The sequence below is a fragment of the Chelonia mydas genome, chromosome 3 (genome assembly GCF_015237465.2).
Source record: "Chelonia mydas isolate rCheMyd1 chromosome 3, rCheMyd1.pri.v2, whole genome shotgun sequence".
Classification (NCBI taxonomy): Eukaryota; Metazoa; Chordata; order Testudines; family Cheloniidae; genus Chelonia; species Chelonia mydas.
In genome coordinates, this window is record NC_057851.1 from 129,059,945 (window position 1) to 129,078,174 (window position 18,230).

At 39.2% G+C, this 18,230-nt stretch overlaps 1 protein-coding gene and 1 long non-coding RNA gene across 2 annotated transcripts in view; one reads left to right on the top strand and one right to left on the bottom strand.

Annotated features, from left to right (window-relative positions):
• Positions 1-16,185, top strand: part of KCNK1 (potassium two pore domain channel subfamily K member 1) — a 48,473-nt gene extending 32,288 nt beyond the window's left edge. The window contains exons 2-3 of the mRNA XM_007068870.4: positions 9,392-9,787; positions 14,456-16,185. Coding sequence (XP_007068932.3) covers positions 9,392-9,787; positions 14,456-14,715 — 656 coding nt within the window. The 3' untranslated portion in view covers positions 14,716-16,185. The remainder of the gene's footprint in view (positions 1-9,391; positions 9,788-14,455) is intronic.
• LOC122465125 overlaps positions 1-18,230 on the bottom strand; it is a 212,411-nt gene that overhangs the window by 83,025 nt on the left and 111,156 nt on the right. Inside the window, exon 2 of the long non-coding RNA XR_006289708.1 lies at positions 9,698-9,765. This is a non-coding gene — a long non-coding RNA (uncharacterized LOC122465125). Of the gene's footprint in view, positions 9,766-18,230 lie in introns of the transcript that reaches the window.

An 18,230-nucleotide genomic window follows, 5' to 3' on the forward strand; every position in this document is an offset into this window, starting at 1 on the left:
GTAAATGGGCTTTCACTGCTCAGCTGCTGTTGCCATAACTGACACTGCTGTAGTGGACTGTAATATTGAACAAATCCAGGGTAGTAGTATTTGTGGTACAGGAGCACCAAGATGTCCCGACCAAGGTCAGGGCCCTTTTGTGCTAGGCACTGTACAAATACATAGTATGAGGCAGTCCCAGCCCTGTGTGGGCCCTCTTCCTTGGGTGAATTTTGCCCTTGGTAAGTACTGGTTAAGAAGGGGCTCTGGTAGGGGAGCACAAAGAAATATGCTGTTATGCATAGAAGCACAAACAGCAAAATCAAAAACATCCACTCAAAAAAATGTCCATTTTGTAACATTTCAGTCGGATAGAAATAATGCTCCCCCTTTTAGAAGCCATTTGTACTTCTCTGAGTTACTGAGATTCTTGAGTGAGTTCTACCAGGCAACAGCCATAATGAAATAGCTTATTGGTGGGAGCCTGACTCTGGTACAAATTTGACCATCTGTTGCCTGGCAGGCACGTAAACCAATTAAAAAAAAGAATAATCGGAGTTATCATTACTGAATCCTCAAAGCAACCCTCAGGAAGTCTAACCTTGCCTTTGACCTGTTGGTTGGCTGGTATTCAGTAGCCTCTTAGTACTTGCCCTTATTTTTATTTTATGAAAAGATTAATCTGAGGTTGGAGGAAAAAATAGCTATAGCTTTTATGTGAGATACAAAATAAATCCACCAGATCTTTATTATTAGTCGCCGTTATTTCTAAATACATATTTTTATTATTCTGTGGGGGAGACTCAAAATGATTCCTGTTTTGATCTTGTGATCTTGGGTCCAATTCTTACACGAGGGCTTCAGCTATAAAAACAAACAAAACAAAACCCTAATAGTAATGGGGGGGGGGGAAATACTTACACAAATCTTGTTGACTATCATCAAATTGAAGTCAGAATTTTTCTGCTAAGGTATAATAGATCCATATCTGCTAAATAAGCTTATAAATTTAGTCCTTAGTCCTGCAATGAGCGCTTTGTGGAACCTTGCACCTACGTGGCGCACCTGGAAGTCTTTAATGATATGTTGGCTCAATGTAATTGAAATAATTGGGGCTCTTTGTGCCCCCCAGATACTACCCACACAGAGCTCATTTCAGGATCAAGATTTAAATGTATCCTAGTAAGAGGAAAAAGAAAAGGAGAACTTGTGGCACCTTAGAGACTAACAAATTTATTTGAGCATAAGCTTTCATGAGCTACAGCTCACTTCATCGGATCCACTGCATGCATCCGATGAAGTGAGCTGTAGCTCACAAAAGCTTATGCTCAAATAAATTTGTTAGTCTCTAAGGTGCCACAAGTCTTCCTTTTTTTTTTTTGTGGATACAGACTAACACGGCTGCTACTCTGAAACCTAGTAAGAGGAGTTTCACTCTAGAGAATTCTGTATAAACTGAGTAACATGCCAGTACTGTATTGGGGCTTGAAAAATCCAGTTGTCCACTGTTAGAGGGGGTGTGATTGCAAGCTAAGTGCCATCGGTTTCTGAAACATCCAGGCTTTCACTTCCAACAGAAATGTTAGGTCTTTTTAAAGGCATGTTTATTGGTCCTGGAAATGGACTGACTACAACAATCACAGCAGTTCTGTATCTTTCTTTTCTCCAGTGGATTCCTTTTTGGTGACAGTTGGAATGTATGCTTTCCTGCAGACTTGCTAATTAGAGACCTGCACTGGAGTAGTGTAATGGTTCACCTTGAGTTTATACTATATGCTTAGCTCATATATAATGCAAACTGAGTGGGATTAGCAGGTACATGGCATGGGAAAATGCTATCATTTTCCACTTCAAGTCATTTCTACGGTGTACAAAAGAGAATTTACATTTTTCTCTGATACTTATGCTGAGAAGTGACATTGTTGAGCCAAACATTAATCTGCTCAAATATGACACAAGAATATACTCAGCAATATTCTTATGCCTATGAATATAGAGACAATTGCAAAGGAACAGACTATCTGCCCTGTATGCTTCTGCAATGCAGTAAACCATATCACTTTGTCATATCTAAATCTAGCTTCATCTAGTTTAGTCCAATTTCTAATTACCCCTGTAATTCATTATGGATGTCTGTCAGAATTTTTAAGTGGGGGAAAAAAAATAAACAAGAGCTGTATTTATTACACATTGTCCTGGGTATTTAAAATGAGAGCTGTTCCTCTCTATGGAAATAGGACGGGAAAAACAAAGTGGAAAAACACACCTTCTTCAATATGTAATAAGGTAAAATTCACCCATCTACAGAGACCTCTCCAGCACTAGCCACAAGGATGCAGGGAAGGGGAGCACAATCACCTTAGTCATGCTTTCCAATTGGAGATAGACTTTGTAAAGCTTGCTGATGCTTTGTGATATAGTTGTATCATCTGCAAATCATATGGTGCTTTATAAAGGCTACCCTACTGGTCTCATTTTGGAATTACGAAGTGCTGTCCTTTCCTGTTTGAGGCGTTCCAGGAACTGTTAAACTGCAGTTTGTGGTACTAGGTAGTGCCCTAGCAACTTAAAAATGTACTTTAAAATAGTCAACGGAGACAAGAGAGTCCTTTATTATGGAGAGAGTACTACAGTGTCTTGACTATTAAGACTGTAACTAGATTCCTGTTCTATGCTTAGTTCTGTTCTCCGTTTTAAGTTCCTCCGCAATCTCTTTAGCCTCAAAATTCTGCAAGCGTGGTCAGTGGTCAAAGGAGTATGTATGTATTGGATCATAGCAACAATCTTCTCTTCTCCCTAGCAGCTGCTACCTCTCAGCAGGTCTGGCAGACTTCATATAATTTGAAAAGGGCCACCAGATATCTCTCCAACGGTGTGAAAGGTGTGCCATATGGCAGTGTTGGTACAGTACAAAACCGCCCTCATGCAAACTTCTTGGGTTCAGGGGCTGCAAACTAGTATGTGAACTCCATGGACTGGACGTTTAGGTTTAAATAGATTTCTGACTTAGCTGACAGCCAGCAGAAATAATAAATTCTCATGCACCAAACTGCTTGGGTTCAAAGAAGCTACAGCCTGTAGTGATTCAGCCAGTGGCATTTCTAAATGTATAAGTTGAACCACTCTTTTTCAAGGAGGCTACAAACTTTGTTGGCAGGATATTTCTTAAAATGCATTTTAAATTAGATCTGACATTATGGCATGTTGACATAGCACGGCTGTGCTGCACAAAGTGACCTTTGAATTTCATTTTATTCATGCTGCATAATATGTGACCCTTGCCTTGTAATTTATGCCTCAACGAGCTTCGGTATTTTACATAAACTCACTATTCATCTTTTTTAATCCCAACGTTGCTGTGGGTTTGAAATCCTGAGGGCAGGAGTCTGATCACTTGAGTTACTACTGTGTACCTCCTACCAAAACAAAGTGCTGAAGAGCTGTTTCTAGGATTTATATAGCCCATGAGCATATCAGCAACTCATATAAAGGAAAGAGTCCAGCCATAAATAATCAGTTTGTTGCACTGTTAGCATAGGTTCCAGAGCATGACAAAGGCTTTCTCAAAAACAGTGTAGAAAGAGACTTAGAACATGTAACTGGCCTACAGCATCCCTCAGTGATTCATGCAGGAAGGTGAGTGTCCATGAAGAAAGTAGATGTTACCCTTCACCGTTCCTCCTCGTTCTTCCCATCAATCCATGTGTGACGCTGCACTCCATATGTTTTATGGAAATGTGCTAATGAGTGTAAATATAATGTAACTGGAATATGCTTTATGCAAAAGGTCTCTTGTAAGGTATCATTACAAAGCTTGTCTACTGAGTGTGTTCATCCTATTTGAATGAATGTATCATTCTTGTATCTAAAGCTAAAAATATGAAGTATTACTCTGAAGTCCAGTTGTAACTATGCAAAGGGTGGGCCATTAATGGTGGCTCGGAATCTTGATGGCTCCCATTAACTAGGACAATTGGTTGTGAATGGCTCTGTTTACGCACAAACCTTCCTGGGTACGTGCAGGCCAACCCTGAAAGAATGGAGAATGGGGTCTTACAGAGACATGTGATCATGTCACCTGGTACTGGAATCCATCTTAAACCTGCTGCTTTTCCATTTAGATGGAGGACTCGGGACCCAGAGAGACAAAAGATTCCCACCTTGTGCCAAAGCTATAAAAGGGGGTGGAACAGAACAAAGGGGGCTGCCATCATGAGAAATCCCTGAGGTACTACCTGAGCTGTAACTAACAAGAACTGTATCAGGGGAAAGGATTGGGCCCAGACTAGAAAGAAGTCTAGTCTGTGAAAGAAGCTTATTGGAACATCTCTGAGGGTGAGATTTACCTGTATTCAGTTTCTTAATGTATTAGGTTTAGACTTGCGTGTTTTATTTTATTTTGCTTGATAATTTACCTTGTTCTGTCTGTTATTACTTGAAACACTTAACTCCTACTTTTTATACTTAATAAAATCACTTTTGTAAGTTAGTAAACCCAGAGTAAGTGATTAATTCCTGGGGGAGCAAACAGCTGTGCATATCTCTCTGTCAGTGTAATAGAGGGCCGACAATTTATGAGTTTACTCTGTATAACGCTTATACAGGGTAAAACAGATTTATTTGGGGTTTGGATACCACTGGGAACTGGGTGTCTGGGTGCTGGAGATAGGAGTACTTGCTGAGCAATTTTTGGTCAAAGTCTGCAGCTTTGGGGGCATGGTTCAGACCCAGGGTCTGTGTTGTAGCAGGCTTGCATGTTTGGCTCAACAAGACAGGGTTCTGGAGTCCAAAGCTGGCAGGGAAGACGGGCTCAGAGGTAGTTTCAGCACATCAGGTGACAGTCCCAAGGGGGTCTCTGTGACCGAACCTATCACACCATGGATGCAAGGTCTTGAACTTGGGCCAGAAAAGGATGGATCGGGAAAAGTAGCACTTTCCACAGCATCATGTGGGGATTTCTGCCTGGAAATTCAGGCTGGAGATAATCCAGCTCAGAGCTGTATCACCTCTTCCTTCTGGGAGACCTCTACCTCTGCTGCTGGAGGAACATACCAGGAATATGGTTCAAGTCTGATGTACCAGAATTCTTTGATCACTTCAACAAAATAGACAAAGGAGAACCAGTAGTTATAATTTTTTTTGGACTTTCAGTAAGCCTTTGTCAAAGTCCCTCCAGGAGGCCATAAAGGGAACAGTACACTACTGTTCTGGATTAGAAGCAGTCTCGGGGATTGAAAACCAGGATTAATTGGTCAACTTCATGGTTTCCTCAAAGATCTGTGCTAGGACAGTATTTAAAATATTTCTAAATGAACTAAAGGAGGGACTGAACAATGAGGTAGCAAAAGCTAGATACACAAAACTAATTAGTCCAGACTAGCAATTGGGAAGCATGATAACAGATAACTCAGTGTTGACAGGGTAATGCAATTTGGAAGAAATAATGTGAGCCTCTCATATGTCTTGCTCGGTTCTAAACCGACGCTAGCCATTTGGGAAAAGGAACTGGGCAGCTCAGTGAAAACATCTGTTTAATGGAAATCCAAAAAGCAAACAAAATGTATGGCTATAGAAGGAATGGGATAGAAAATAATGAAAATATTCTAATGCTATTTTATAAACCAGTGGCATACCTAAGATACTCTCCTCAGTGCTAGGATATAGGAAAATAGAAGAGGTACAAAGACAGATGAGAAAATAACTAGAAGGGATCAATAATAGGGAACGTGAGAGGCATATAAAATGAGCTGTACAGAGAAAGTAGAATCAGTAACTCCTGTTTACTCGCATGATACAAAAACAACGGAACAATTTAATGTAATTGAACGGCAATAAATGTAAACCAATAAAAGGAAATATTTTATCCAACACATAATCAACCTGTGTAATTGCCACAAGGTATCCAAGGTCAAGGGCTTAAAAGAATTAGAAAAAGAATATCCATTTCTATGGACAATGAGAATATGCACAGTTGCATCCTATAAGATAAAAATGTGTATACTATGCCTTTTAGGTTATAAAAGGAGCCATTAAATGACTCTTAGGAAAAACATCCCCTATGAGCTATGTTACCTGGACCATTTTAACTTGAGTCCCCCCAAATCAATTCTGTCCCAGTCCTCTCCCTATACTGATTAAAGTAATTTAATAATTTTAATAATGGGGATACAATTCTCCTTAATTTGAGCCTTTTTCTCTCATAAGGAAAAGCATGTTTTAGGACTACTGTTGTGATATATGTAAACATGATTGCTTCAGCTGAATAATGGAAAGTGACACATTATTATATAGTTATACAGAGCCAGATGTGTGCACCAATCTTAGAAAATCCTTGCCCTGAAGAGGTTACAGAGTGAAGAGGCAACAAATAGATGAAGGAAGGGAATGAGATGCAACAGAAAGCAAGTGACTGAACAGTGACATTTAGCTTATCTTTTTAGTTCCCTGATTTTCTCTGAAATGTAAGACTATCCTCTATTGTGTTAATACTTGTTACAATGAAAGACCAAGATTTATTGGCATGACAAAAATATTGTAACTCTTATTCAGTATTAAAGTGGCCTTAATGCACTTTATCTTAATTCACTTTGGAAGTGAATTAATTCTGTGTAAGGGTGCTCACAAAGGGGTTAAATGCAGTTTAACTAATCCACTGACTTCAGTGATCTTTAGATCAGGCCCTAACATTTGGAAAAGGCAAAAAAACTTTGGAAACCATTAACTGGATGGTCAGTGTATACAAAGTAGTTAGTAGTAATTTTCCAGTTGTTTTTAATATGGAGTTAGATTTAGGCAGAAAATGCTATAGGGCCAACTCAGTAAAATATGAACATTTCCGTGTACAAGATAGAGGTATTAACAGTTTAGTGTGTTTAAAAATCTTTGAGACTTGTAATGGATTTCAGTAGTACTATAAAGGTAAACAAAAAAAGTGCCCTGCAGCATGATCTTTTTTCTGGAGTTCAAGTGACTGAACTTGGATCAATTATTCATCATGTCATTAAAATTCATGTAGGACTGAAGACTACTATTTGGTGCATTAAGTTATATAATGCAGAGAAATTACACCGCATAGGGTTTCTTTGTGCATGTTGTAATGGTGAGGAGATGCAAATTTTGTAATTTGTCGTCCATTATCTAAAAGTGTTTCTATGTATCTTGGATTAAAATATTGCTTCCTCTAAGACATTTAGTACCAATTTTTAGACCACCGGAAAACTTTCAAGAGGGTTTCTTTTTTATGTCTGACTTGTAAGATGGATAAGACTGGAAGTATGGGATTCAAGTGACTCTTCGTGAACTAGCAGATTTTTAGCTGTAAATGACTAGGACTTGTCTGAACTTTTGTAGCCTTTTATTTTATGTAAAGTGAATTTTTGTAATGTGGTATTACACCACCCTGCGTTCGGCTCTGGTGGCTACAGTTTCAATCTCTACAGAGTGAAAGTCACCTCTGCTACTTGTTTCAGATTTAGAGGATCTAGGAACATATAAAGACCAAAAATAGTGACCACACATACGGTTAGAAGTACAAGGTCTAGTCTGTTTTACAAGTTTTATTAAAGTTACAGTTAAGGTTATGATTACCCATGCATATAGAAATCCTACAAAAAACCATGCTACAAATAGTCATAATCACATCCTTAATGATATTCTTGAGGTCTGATGGATGCCTTGCCAACTGATCATCAGTAGAGGGATGGTTCCTGCTGGAGTTTTCCCATAGGGAACTCATTTTACCCAATCTGGGAGCCCCCTCTTTTATAATGTGATTCTGACTATACCTTATACCCTGCACATGTGCATGAAAGTGTCAACCCTCTTTTCCCATATTTGTATTGTGTCCCCCAAGAATATTGGGATACCCCATTTTTCATAGCTTGTGTGTAGATCTTTTTGTTCTCATTAGCATTTATGCACATAGTGCACCCTGCAGTTAGAACACGTGTCAGAAGAAGGTGACTACCAGGTATCTTGTCATCAAAAATTAATCTTAGTTAATTTTTTGCAATACTACCCACTGGTATATCTTTTCTCGTAATTTTGTGGCAAAGGGTCATTCTTTGGTCACTCACTTATGTCAAGCATTTCTTAAGCTTATAGCCTAGTATGGCTAAACTCATACAGGCCTCAGCTTGTAGGCCGGGCGTTTCAGCCCTACTTAGATACCTAATGCATACTTATCATGTCTAAATACTGATTCATCTTATACTTCTATAATACTACAATTTAACTCTATTTAGCATACAGTGATTGTATTCAATGTATTATATTAGTTAATCATAACTTCACACAATAAATGAATGATAAAATGAACCAATTGGCTACAACTTGCTTGGAGTTATATTACTACATGTCTTTCTATTGGTGTGATTAACCTCCGTAGATTGCAGGAGACTTCCCCTACCCCACTACAATAACAGTAAACTATTAATTTTGTCAGCTGACAGAAGAAAACATTTATGGTTTAGTGGATTTATTGTACTTGTGGTTTACTTTTAAAACCAAACAGTCTGGCATGGTGCACTTTCTAGCCTGGGACTAGCATAATTGCATACATTGGCATCAGCAGCCCGTACAGCACTGTATAAATTCCTACATTCTAAATTAGACAGATTACTATTGTCACTTACAATACACCAGTGACCTGGTGAAGGTCCAGCCTTCAAGCTATTATTTTTGCTGTGGAGGTTTATTTTGTTTTTAAATATTCTTAGGGGATTATCATTGAAACAACCTATGGAAAAAATGCAATGTGAAGTACTAATTACAATAATACTTCGCATTTTTAACACCTTCCTTCTAAAGATCTAAAAGTATTTTACAATCAGTTAAGCCCAAAAACACCCTTGTGTGGTAAGTATTATCCCCTTTTGACAGATCAGTAAATTGAAGCAAAGAAAGTTTAAGGCCCAGATCCTCAAAGGTATTTAGGCACTTCCATTAAAATTAATGGCAAAGTGCCTAAATACCTTTTCAGGATCTGTGTCCAGGTCACTTGCCGAAGGTCAAACAGTAAGTCGGTAGGAGAACCAGAAATAGAACCCAGATGTCTTGATCTCTGGTCTCATGCTCTGAATTCTAGACAACACACCCTTTCTCCAAAATATACATTGTTTTAATGACATGCATAGTTTTGAAAAATGTTTTCCCGTATGCTTTGTACTTTATATGTAGCTGTTAACCCCCAATAGTCTGGCTGTACCAATAGTTTAAAATTATCCTTGATGGTAGTACATTTAAAGTATAGCAGAGTTCAAAGTTTTGTGAAAGGTTCTTTGTATTTAACATAATACTACACAGTCACAGATGTAGCAACTGAGTTCCCCACTGGTGGTATGTGCCTGTTCCAGTTTATTTTCCACATTTCATATACACCCTTCCTCTGTTTGTTTGTTTTTCCCTCCCCCAGGTTATGGTCACACTGTGCCTTTGTCGGATGGAGGAAAGGCCTTCTGTATTATATACTCCGTCATCGGAATCCCCTTTACGCTGCTTTTCCTGACAGCTGTGGTGCAGCGTATCATAGTCTATGTCACCAGACGGCCTGTACTATATTTCCACATTCGCTGGGGCTTCTCCAAGCAGATTGTTGCCATCATCCACGCAGTGATTCTTGGGTTTGTTACCGTCTCATGCTTTTTCTTTATCCCGGCAGCAGTATTTTCTGTTGTGGAAGATGACTGGAACTTTTTGGAATCTTTTTACTTTTGTTTCATTTCCCTGAGCACCATTGGTCTTGGAGACTATGTTCCAGGAGAAGGTTACAATCAAAAATTCAGAGAGCTGTATAAGATAGGAATTACGTGTAAGTACCAAACTAACGATTAAATAATAGTCATTTAGCCAATGGGATTTCTACGTATTAGGTGCCTCTTTCTCCCCCTCCATATTCTTTGGTTACCTTACCTATTCATCTAGGCCTTATGCCCCCTTATGAGTTGTTAACCGTGATATATGGGTTCTTCCTCACTCTCCCAGCCCCCTTTAAAAGCACTAATCTGAATAGGGAGTTTGTTAAATGAAGATTTGTTTGACAAGGTATTAAAGTTTTTAGCTATCTGGGCTGGAGGTTTTTTTTCCTCTTCTGTGTGTTTCGGGTTTTTTTTGTTTGTTTGTTTTTTTAATTTTTGTGTGTGTTTTAATATAAACTGAAATAATGTCTTGCCAGACAGAGATTAATACACCAACCTGCATCCCCAGTACAAAAACCCCAAGTGCAAATTTGGCATTAATGCTGTGGCAGTCAAATAAGTGATAAGGAGCAAGATAATTAGTTAGAACTAAAACTGGTTGTAATTTTCCGAACTTCAATTTAAAAAAACAAACAAACACTTTCTTTGAAATTTCAAATGAAAACCAAAAAAGGGACAATGTTCACGAAAATTACATCCAGTTTTTCGACCAGCTCCATTTATAACATCCTTTAAAAAGCTGTGCAGACCTCTCAAAAGCTCCCATTAGTCCGAGTCAAAAATTTTCCAGCAGAACTGTTTTCCACCGGAAAATGCTTGACTCATCAAAATTGAAACATGGAACATGTTGATTTTGAAGAAACTTCGTTTTGGAGGGAAAAAATCAGCATTTAATTTTATGTTTTATAATTTTTATTTTAGTTTTTAAAAGAAATTAAGAAAACAAAGTAAATACAAAAGTATAACAATCTACTGTTTTAAATGTTGACTTTGATTTTGATATTTGGGTCTTAATGCATGTCACTGCACGTTTCTGAGCACATTGCTCTTGCACATGATGCTGAAGATTAGCATTTGGTTTTGGTGTTTGTCAATTTACATCACAGCTATACCACTAGGGAGCCTGTGCGCTGGTGGAATAAGAAAGCAAAAAGGCTTTAAGCTCAGTTAGGAAGTGGCTTGCTAAGAAAGAAGAGGCAAAAACAAATCTCCTTCTTCCAAATCTGAACTGCTGGTCTTATTATTTGTAATACTCTAGTGCCTGGGAGCCCTAGTTATGGACCAGGATCCCATTCTGTTAGGCACTGTATAAATACAGAACAAAAAGATAGTGCCTGCCCCAAAGAGCTTACCCCAAGTATAAAAGAAGAGACAACATAATGGATACAGACAGATGAGGGAGTACAAGGAAACATTGAAACACTATTGGGTAGCATGACAGGCAATTGTCTTGGTGTACCCACAGCCTAACTGTTGGTAAGCTGCTTGTGGGCATCATGGAAAAGGAGTTTTCAAGAGGGTTTTAATGGAGGATAATGAGGTAGCTTTGTAGATGTTTTTGCACCTTTTGAAGCCTTAGCACCGGAGAACATGTGAAGGGGTGTGTTTAAAAACTTAACAAGTAGGCGATGGAGCTGCCATGGGCTAGATCGGAGGCAGGAGTCAGTATCTTGATAGCGAATGAAAGATGATAGGGTGGGGACAGGCCATGAAGGGCCTCGAAAGTTAAAACAAGCAACTTATGCTTGACGTGATAGAGAAGGGGGAGCCAGGGGAGGGAATGTAAAGAGAGGGGTTACGTGGTCAAAGCGATGGCCTGGGAGAATGGTCTGTTGCAGCAGCATTCTGAAGGGATATGAACAGGGCAAGATTCTACAGTAGCAACACAAGGGTGCACATCGTTTGCCTTCAAGCTTCATGCCAGGCAATCCTGAATCTATAATTAAAATGCAAACCAAGTCAAAGACCTACCAAGTCCTTCCATCACTTTGATGGATTGCTGTGTGCCTCCCGCACTAAGGGCATGATCCTGCAATCTTAATGCAGGTGAAATTCCTGTTCACTTAAATGGGTGGCTTGCCTATATAGGGACTGCAGAATCATGCTTTGAAGATGCATTTTCAGAAGCAGAGCCTTGAGCTAGCCAGCAGTACACTTTATTTTTAACCGTTGTGGCAGTATGCCACTTGTACCCCTGTTGCTAAAGATCCCCCCAACCTCCCCATCCTGACTGACCCATTGGTAGGGGCATTTAATTATTTAATTACTGTGCACTTCCACAGAGTAATATGTCCAAGTGCATATGAAGAGACTTAGGCTACAGCTACACTACAGCTTATGTCGATATAATTTGTCATTCAGGGATGTGAATAAGCCACCCCACTGAGTGACATGTTACACCAACCTAAGCACTGGTGTGCACAGCGCTATGTTGGCGGGAGAACTTCTCCCACTGATATAGCTGCCACCACTCAGGGGGTGGATTAATAAAGTCGACGGGAAAACTCTCTCCTGTCAGCTTAGAGCAGCTACACTAGAGAGCTTACAGTGGCGTAGCTGCAAGCTTGCTAGTGTAGCCATAGCCTTAGTAAATGACGGGCTGAGAGCCAAAATACAGTGTCCAAGTCTTTCCAAGAAATAAGGGGAAGATCTAGGGCTCCCAGTAACTCATGTGGAAATTCAAATGGGTTGGGAAGCTCTGAAAGAATTATCTAGCTCCTAGTGCAGATTCACAACAACCTTGCCATTTTTTGCCCTATGTAAATAGAAAGGTATCTTAATGCATAACTCACTTAGTGATTTCATGAACTAAAGCTTTAAAATGCTACATACATTGGAACTGTAGTGTTGGTTTAGATCAGCGGTTCTCAGCACGGGGATCATGGCCGGGGTGAAAGTAAAGCCGAAGACTTACTGGCACGGGGGGGCCGGACCTCAGGCAGAAGGGGCGGGGCTGGGGGTCAGTGTCCCGCAGCCAGCCCTTCCACGCTGCCTGGCCTGCTCTGCCTGGGGCTCCAGCGGCAATTTAAAGAGCCCGGGGCTCCGGCCACTGCCCTGGGTCCTTTTAAATTGCTGGCCCCGGGGCAGCTGCTCCTTTTGCCCGCCCGCATGTCATTGACCAGGGGGTGGGGGATGCAAAAGGGGCAACAACATTAAAGTGCTGCTGCGGCAGCATTTGCCACGGCAGTGCTTTAAAGTCAGCTGGGTACGAGCCGGTACTGGCAGCCACTTTTTACCAGCACACTGCACCAGCTTACTTTCACCCCGATTATGACTTAAATTGGTTTGTAGGGGAAGAAATGTGGGGGCTGTGATATTTTATGCAGAATGTAGGCTTTCTTTATAAAAAATGGGGAGATTATATATATATATATATATATATATATATATATATATATATATATATATATATATATATAAACTCCATTATAAATAGTTTAGTCCCCATAAGTCTGTGCAATAATATGCTGTACAGGATAGTAATTATTGCAGCCCTTTACATTTGGATAGTGTTCTTTGTAACCAATATATATTGCATAGATTTGTAGGGACTGTGCTATTTATAATGAAGTCAATTCCTGCTGCCCTTACTAACACAAGACTCCCCACAGAAGCTGTACAATATTAATATGGGCACATGCAATAGTATTTCTGAATTACAAATTGTGGTGGCCTAGTTAGAGTATTTAGAATAAGAAATCCTTGTTGGACTATTTTCCTGGGAGTCCTGTTCAGGAAATTGGGTGTGTCTGTGTTTGGAGAGGAAAATAAAGAATATGATGGATTATTAGCCCCAGGAGGCCTGATTTTTCAGAAGAGCTCCAATGCAAGTCTATGGTCCACCACAGAACCTCAGAGCATGATGGTTTTGCCTTACAAAAACAAAATCTCAAATGTGTACAACATGCAACAAAAGTCAGTGGTAGTGTTTGTGTAAGTAACACCAGCAGGATTTTGCCTAATTAGTGTAATGTATGTAATATGTATACAGTCTTCATGGTTTTACTATGTAGTTCTTGGGGGGAGGGGATAGAAACATTTGTCTGTTTTCAAAGTGACAGCAGTGATTGTACACATTTACGTGAAATATTAGACTTTTTCTTTTACTTTTTTGCATACATTTCTAGGCTTTTGCACTTGTTTTATGGTACAGGTTTTCTTCATACATTTTTAAATTATAAGTATATACATAAGGAAAAGATACTTTCTTGTTATATTGTTTAACAGTTCTGTATTATTGAACAGATGTAATAGCCAAATGACTGTATTGAACTTCGTAAAACTACTACTTCTATTAACAATGTGCAATAGTAATAATGAAAAGAAGAATTGAAGAATGCACAGTTCATGAAATTATATATGGGATACATTATTATTGAAGTTATAACATTCTTATGCATTGCATGTCATTGCCTACTTTCCCATATGGAACACAATGAACTAAAACAATTAGCAAATTATTTCATATTATAGCATTTTCTGTGGTAGTCTTAAAAAAAAATACAAAGGGCTACATGCTCATCTGGTGCAAATTAGTTTTCTTCTGTCCCCCAAAATTCTATGCCTAGGACAGAAAGGAGGGAAAAAATAATAGTCCAGGAATCATAGGTGGGAAAAACTCCAAGTTAGAGCTTTATCACACCAGCTTTCCCGGATAATGCTTCAGGCATTGTGTTTTTCTCTGAGCAAGCTCAAAAGCTTGTCGCGTTTTACCAACAGAAGTTGGCTCAGTAAAAGATATTACCTCACAAACCTTGTGTCTCTCTTTGTTTCTTGGGCAGGTTACCTGCTGCTGGGCCTCATTGCAATGTTGGTGGTTCTAGAAACTTTCTGTGAACTTCATGAGCTCAAAAAGTTTAGAAAACTGTTTTATGTGAAGAAGGACAAGGAAGAGGACCAAGTGCATATAGTGGAACATGACCAGCTTTCCTTCTCTTCGATTTCGGACCAAGCAGCTTCCATGAAGGAGGATGAAAAAGCAAATGAGCCTTTTGTGACTGTTCAACCTACAACTTACTATGATGGCTGTATAAACAATTAATACGAGGGCATCCATACCAATATTATAGTGCACTTACATCATTACAGTAAGAAATAGAATGCCTCTTTATTTTTTGTGGGGAGGAAATTTTTAGAGAAGAAAGGAGACTGTGCTGCTTTAATCAGTATTCATCATTTCAGATGCTGAAAAGACTTCTGACACAAATGAATGTTGCTAAAATGGAGTTACACGGGGAGAGTGGGAGGATATGTAGCAGCTGGGAAGTAGTGCTTTATGCACATCCCTGTCCAGTTAGCAGCCCTATGGGCAGTGTGCAGTGAAAGTTGAAGTGGCCAGCCTCTCCACCATGTTTCTGCAGTGGGATCCTGCCCCATTAAAGTCAGCAGTGATAGATATGCTCCAGTTCAACCACAAGCTGCCGGGCTAGATGCAGGAATCACTGAGTGAAATTCAACAGCCTGTGTTATGCAGGTAGTCACACTAAATGATCATAGTGGTCTCTTTGGGCCTTAAAATCTGCGCCATGAGAGTTTTACAACTGACTTTAATGGACATAGGATCTGGATCCTGTAGCACAAGTAGCCATATTAAGACTGCCTCCTACATAAGAGCAGTACTAGGGAAAGCCCTCTCCCTTGCAGTGTGTGCATGCCAGATGGGCCATAACTTGGCTGTTAGTGTTCAAAGATGAATATCTTACTGTAATAAAGCAGCAAAATTAAAGTGTCTGGACTTAGCTGACATGAGAAGAATACTTGAAATTAATTACCTAAAAGATACCGTATGTGAGTTTAGTTATAGCTAGTGTTGAGCAGATTTTATACCTTTTCGGGGAAACTTTACTTTATGGTTTAAATCCATTAAATCTATATGACTAAAACTTATATTTAAGAAAATAGAGTTAAAGATTTTTTGTTAGGTTGAAGCATACTGTATTTGCATGTTCCCAACAAAGTGGCTATTTTTGTACCCAGCCTAAGTTAAAACAACTCTATTTATAATGAATGTTTAACTAGTATATGTGTACATATATACATAAATAAATATATTTATATACTGTACATATATTGTAGCCCACTATTTTATCTGATTTAGGAATGATATTTTAGGTAGATTTTTTTTCCCCTGCTAGATTTTCTCTTTATAAAAGGAATAACTCAAAATTGAAGCACTAAAAATGTTGACTTTAAGATTTAAGAGTAGTGTACAAGGAACATTTCTACTGTTTTTCAGTGAAGTTTTTGAAGTTGATTGATTGTCTTCAGTACTTGAAAACACACAATTTCTGTCAAGTTGAATGTATTACTAAGCTCTGAAGAACATGACATGCATAGAAACTAAGTGATATGCAGTGTGTGCACAAACTGCGAAGTACAGACACTTGATACTAAAGCACAGAATTAAATGTAGAAGAAAGAAGCTGAACAGTCTGCTGTGGTGTATGTGACTATACAATATTTTAAACGTAAAGTTAAATAAAAAAAGTTTGTGGCTTCTGGCTGCGTGTACTTAATAGTGCTCAATGTTTTCTTTAAGAACTTATGCACTGTACATAGATGACATATATGAAAAAAAATGCTTGCATAAGGCTAGATTGTGCCACCCTAACCCTGGTGAACAACTTCAATGGGACCATTCATTTTGAATATACTTGCCAACATGAATAATGAATGTACAATCTAGTCCTCTACTGATTATTTCTATAGAATAACATTTAGTATTTGAAACAAAAATAAACACACTTTAGAATGATAACAGCAAATAAAACACAGTAATGACATTTATTTTAACATTTCAAAATAACTGATCTGTTAATTAGGGTTAATGCGAAAATGGTCATATCCAATTATTATTTGTGTCTATAGAAATGTTCTAGTTCCTACAAGTGTCAAATAGTCATGTGAAACCAAAGGTAAATTAATGAATGAGGCTAACATGGTTAAGATAGGCTCTGGATTAGAAAAGGGAAAGATTCCTTTGCATCAAGGCCTCTTGTATAATTTGGAAATATGTTACTGAAGCTAATCAGAAGTCAGGCTGGCAGATACAAATTGAAATAGAGAGGAAGGGTCTGCATACATAAATGAATGATCTGCCAGGAGTGTAGAAGTTCGAAGAAGAGGAATCGGAAGAAGTAAACACTTTATTTTTTATAGAGAAGAGAATAAGGTCCCATGGCTTCAGTCTTGCACCTACCGCGCGCACCTACCGCACACCTCCCCCTGACTTCAGCTTGTACAGGCATATGTCCCATTTACACTTAGAAAAGCATTACTACTGTGCAGAGGGGCCATATTCTTTATCTTTCCCTTGTTTGTCTTGCACTTGAAAATGGGAATTGTTTGTCTCTAGGAACAACATTGTCAGGCTATTCTGTAGCCACTTGTGTTGGGAGAAGTCTTGAGCAAAGTGATTAGTCTTAGAGTGAGCCCTAAATGTGCCAGGACTGTGGCTTTTTCTGATCTCTAGTGTAGAGAAGTTCCTCAGTCAAAATTCATTCTGCCGCAACCCTTCTGTCCCATTCCCCAAGAATTTCTCACTGGAGACTCAGTGGCAGCTTGTCTGCTGAGCACAGTTGTTGCAGAGAGAGACGCAAGTTCTGGGATAGCTAAGCTATAACCCACTGAAGGCATAAAGATTAGAACTGGGACCTTAACATCTAGCTAGCTAGACATTAATGTCCGAGCCATTGCTGTAGTACCTGATAGGGCTAGAGAGCCAGTGCACCCGTGTAATGTGCTCTTATCTATGTCCCACATATGAAGCAGGCTGATGCACATAGAATCACACAGAGATTCTATATAGCCACCACACTTTCAAGTTAATCCTAGGTACAGTTCTTGCTGTAACCAGCCCCCATATGCCAAAGGCATGGATTACTGTGGCTAGGTGGGATACCCAAATGAGAGAGGTCCCCTGGCCACCTGGAGATGAGGAAAATGATTTAGTCACTGCTGTTCCCTGGCTATTTGGGAGCAGTCTGGACACCACTTTTCACACGTTGCCTCTATATAAATCCATGGTACGCCCACATCTTGCATACTGTGTGCAGATGTGGTCGCCCCATCTCAAAAAAGATATATTGGAATTGGAAAAGGTTCAGAAAAGGGCAAGAAAAATTATTATGGGTATGGAATGGCTTCCCTATGAAGAGAGATTAATAAGATTGGGACTTTTCAGCTTGGAAAAAAGACAGGTAAGGGGAGATATGATTGAGGTCTATAAAATCATGACTGGCGTAAAGAAAGTAGATAAGGAACTGTTGTGAACTACTTCTCATAACAGAAGAACTAGGGGTCACCAAATGAAATTAATAGTCTGCAGGTTTAAAACAAATAAAAGGAAGTATTTCTTCACACAACACACAGTCAACCTGTGGAACTCCTTGACAGAGGATGTTGTGAAGGCCAAGACCAAAACAGTGTTCAAAAGAGAACACAATAAATTCATGGAGGATAGTTCCATCAATGGCTATTAGCCAGGAGGAGCAGGAATGGTGTCCGTAGCTTCTGTTTGCCAGAAGCTGGGAATGAGCGACGGGGGATGGATCACTT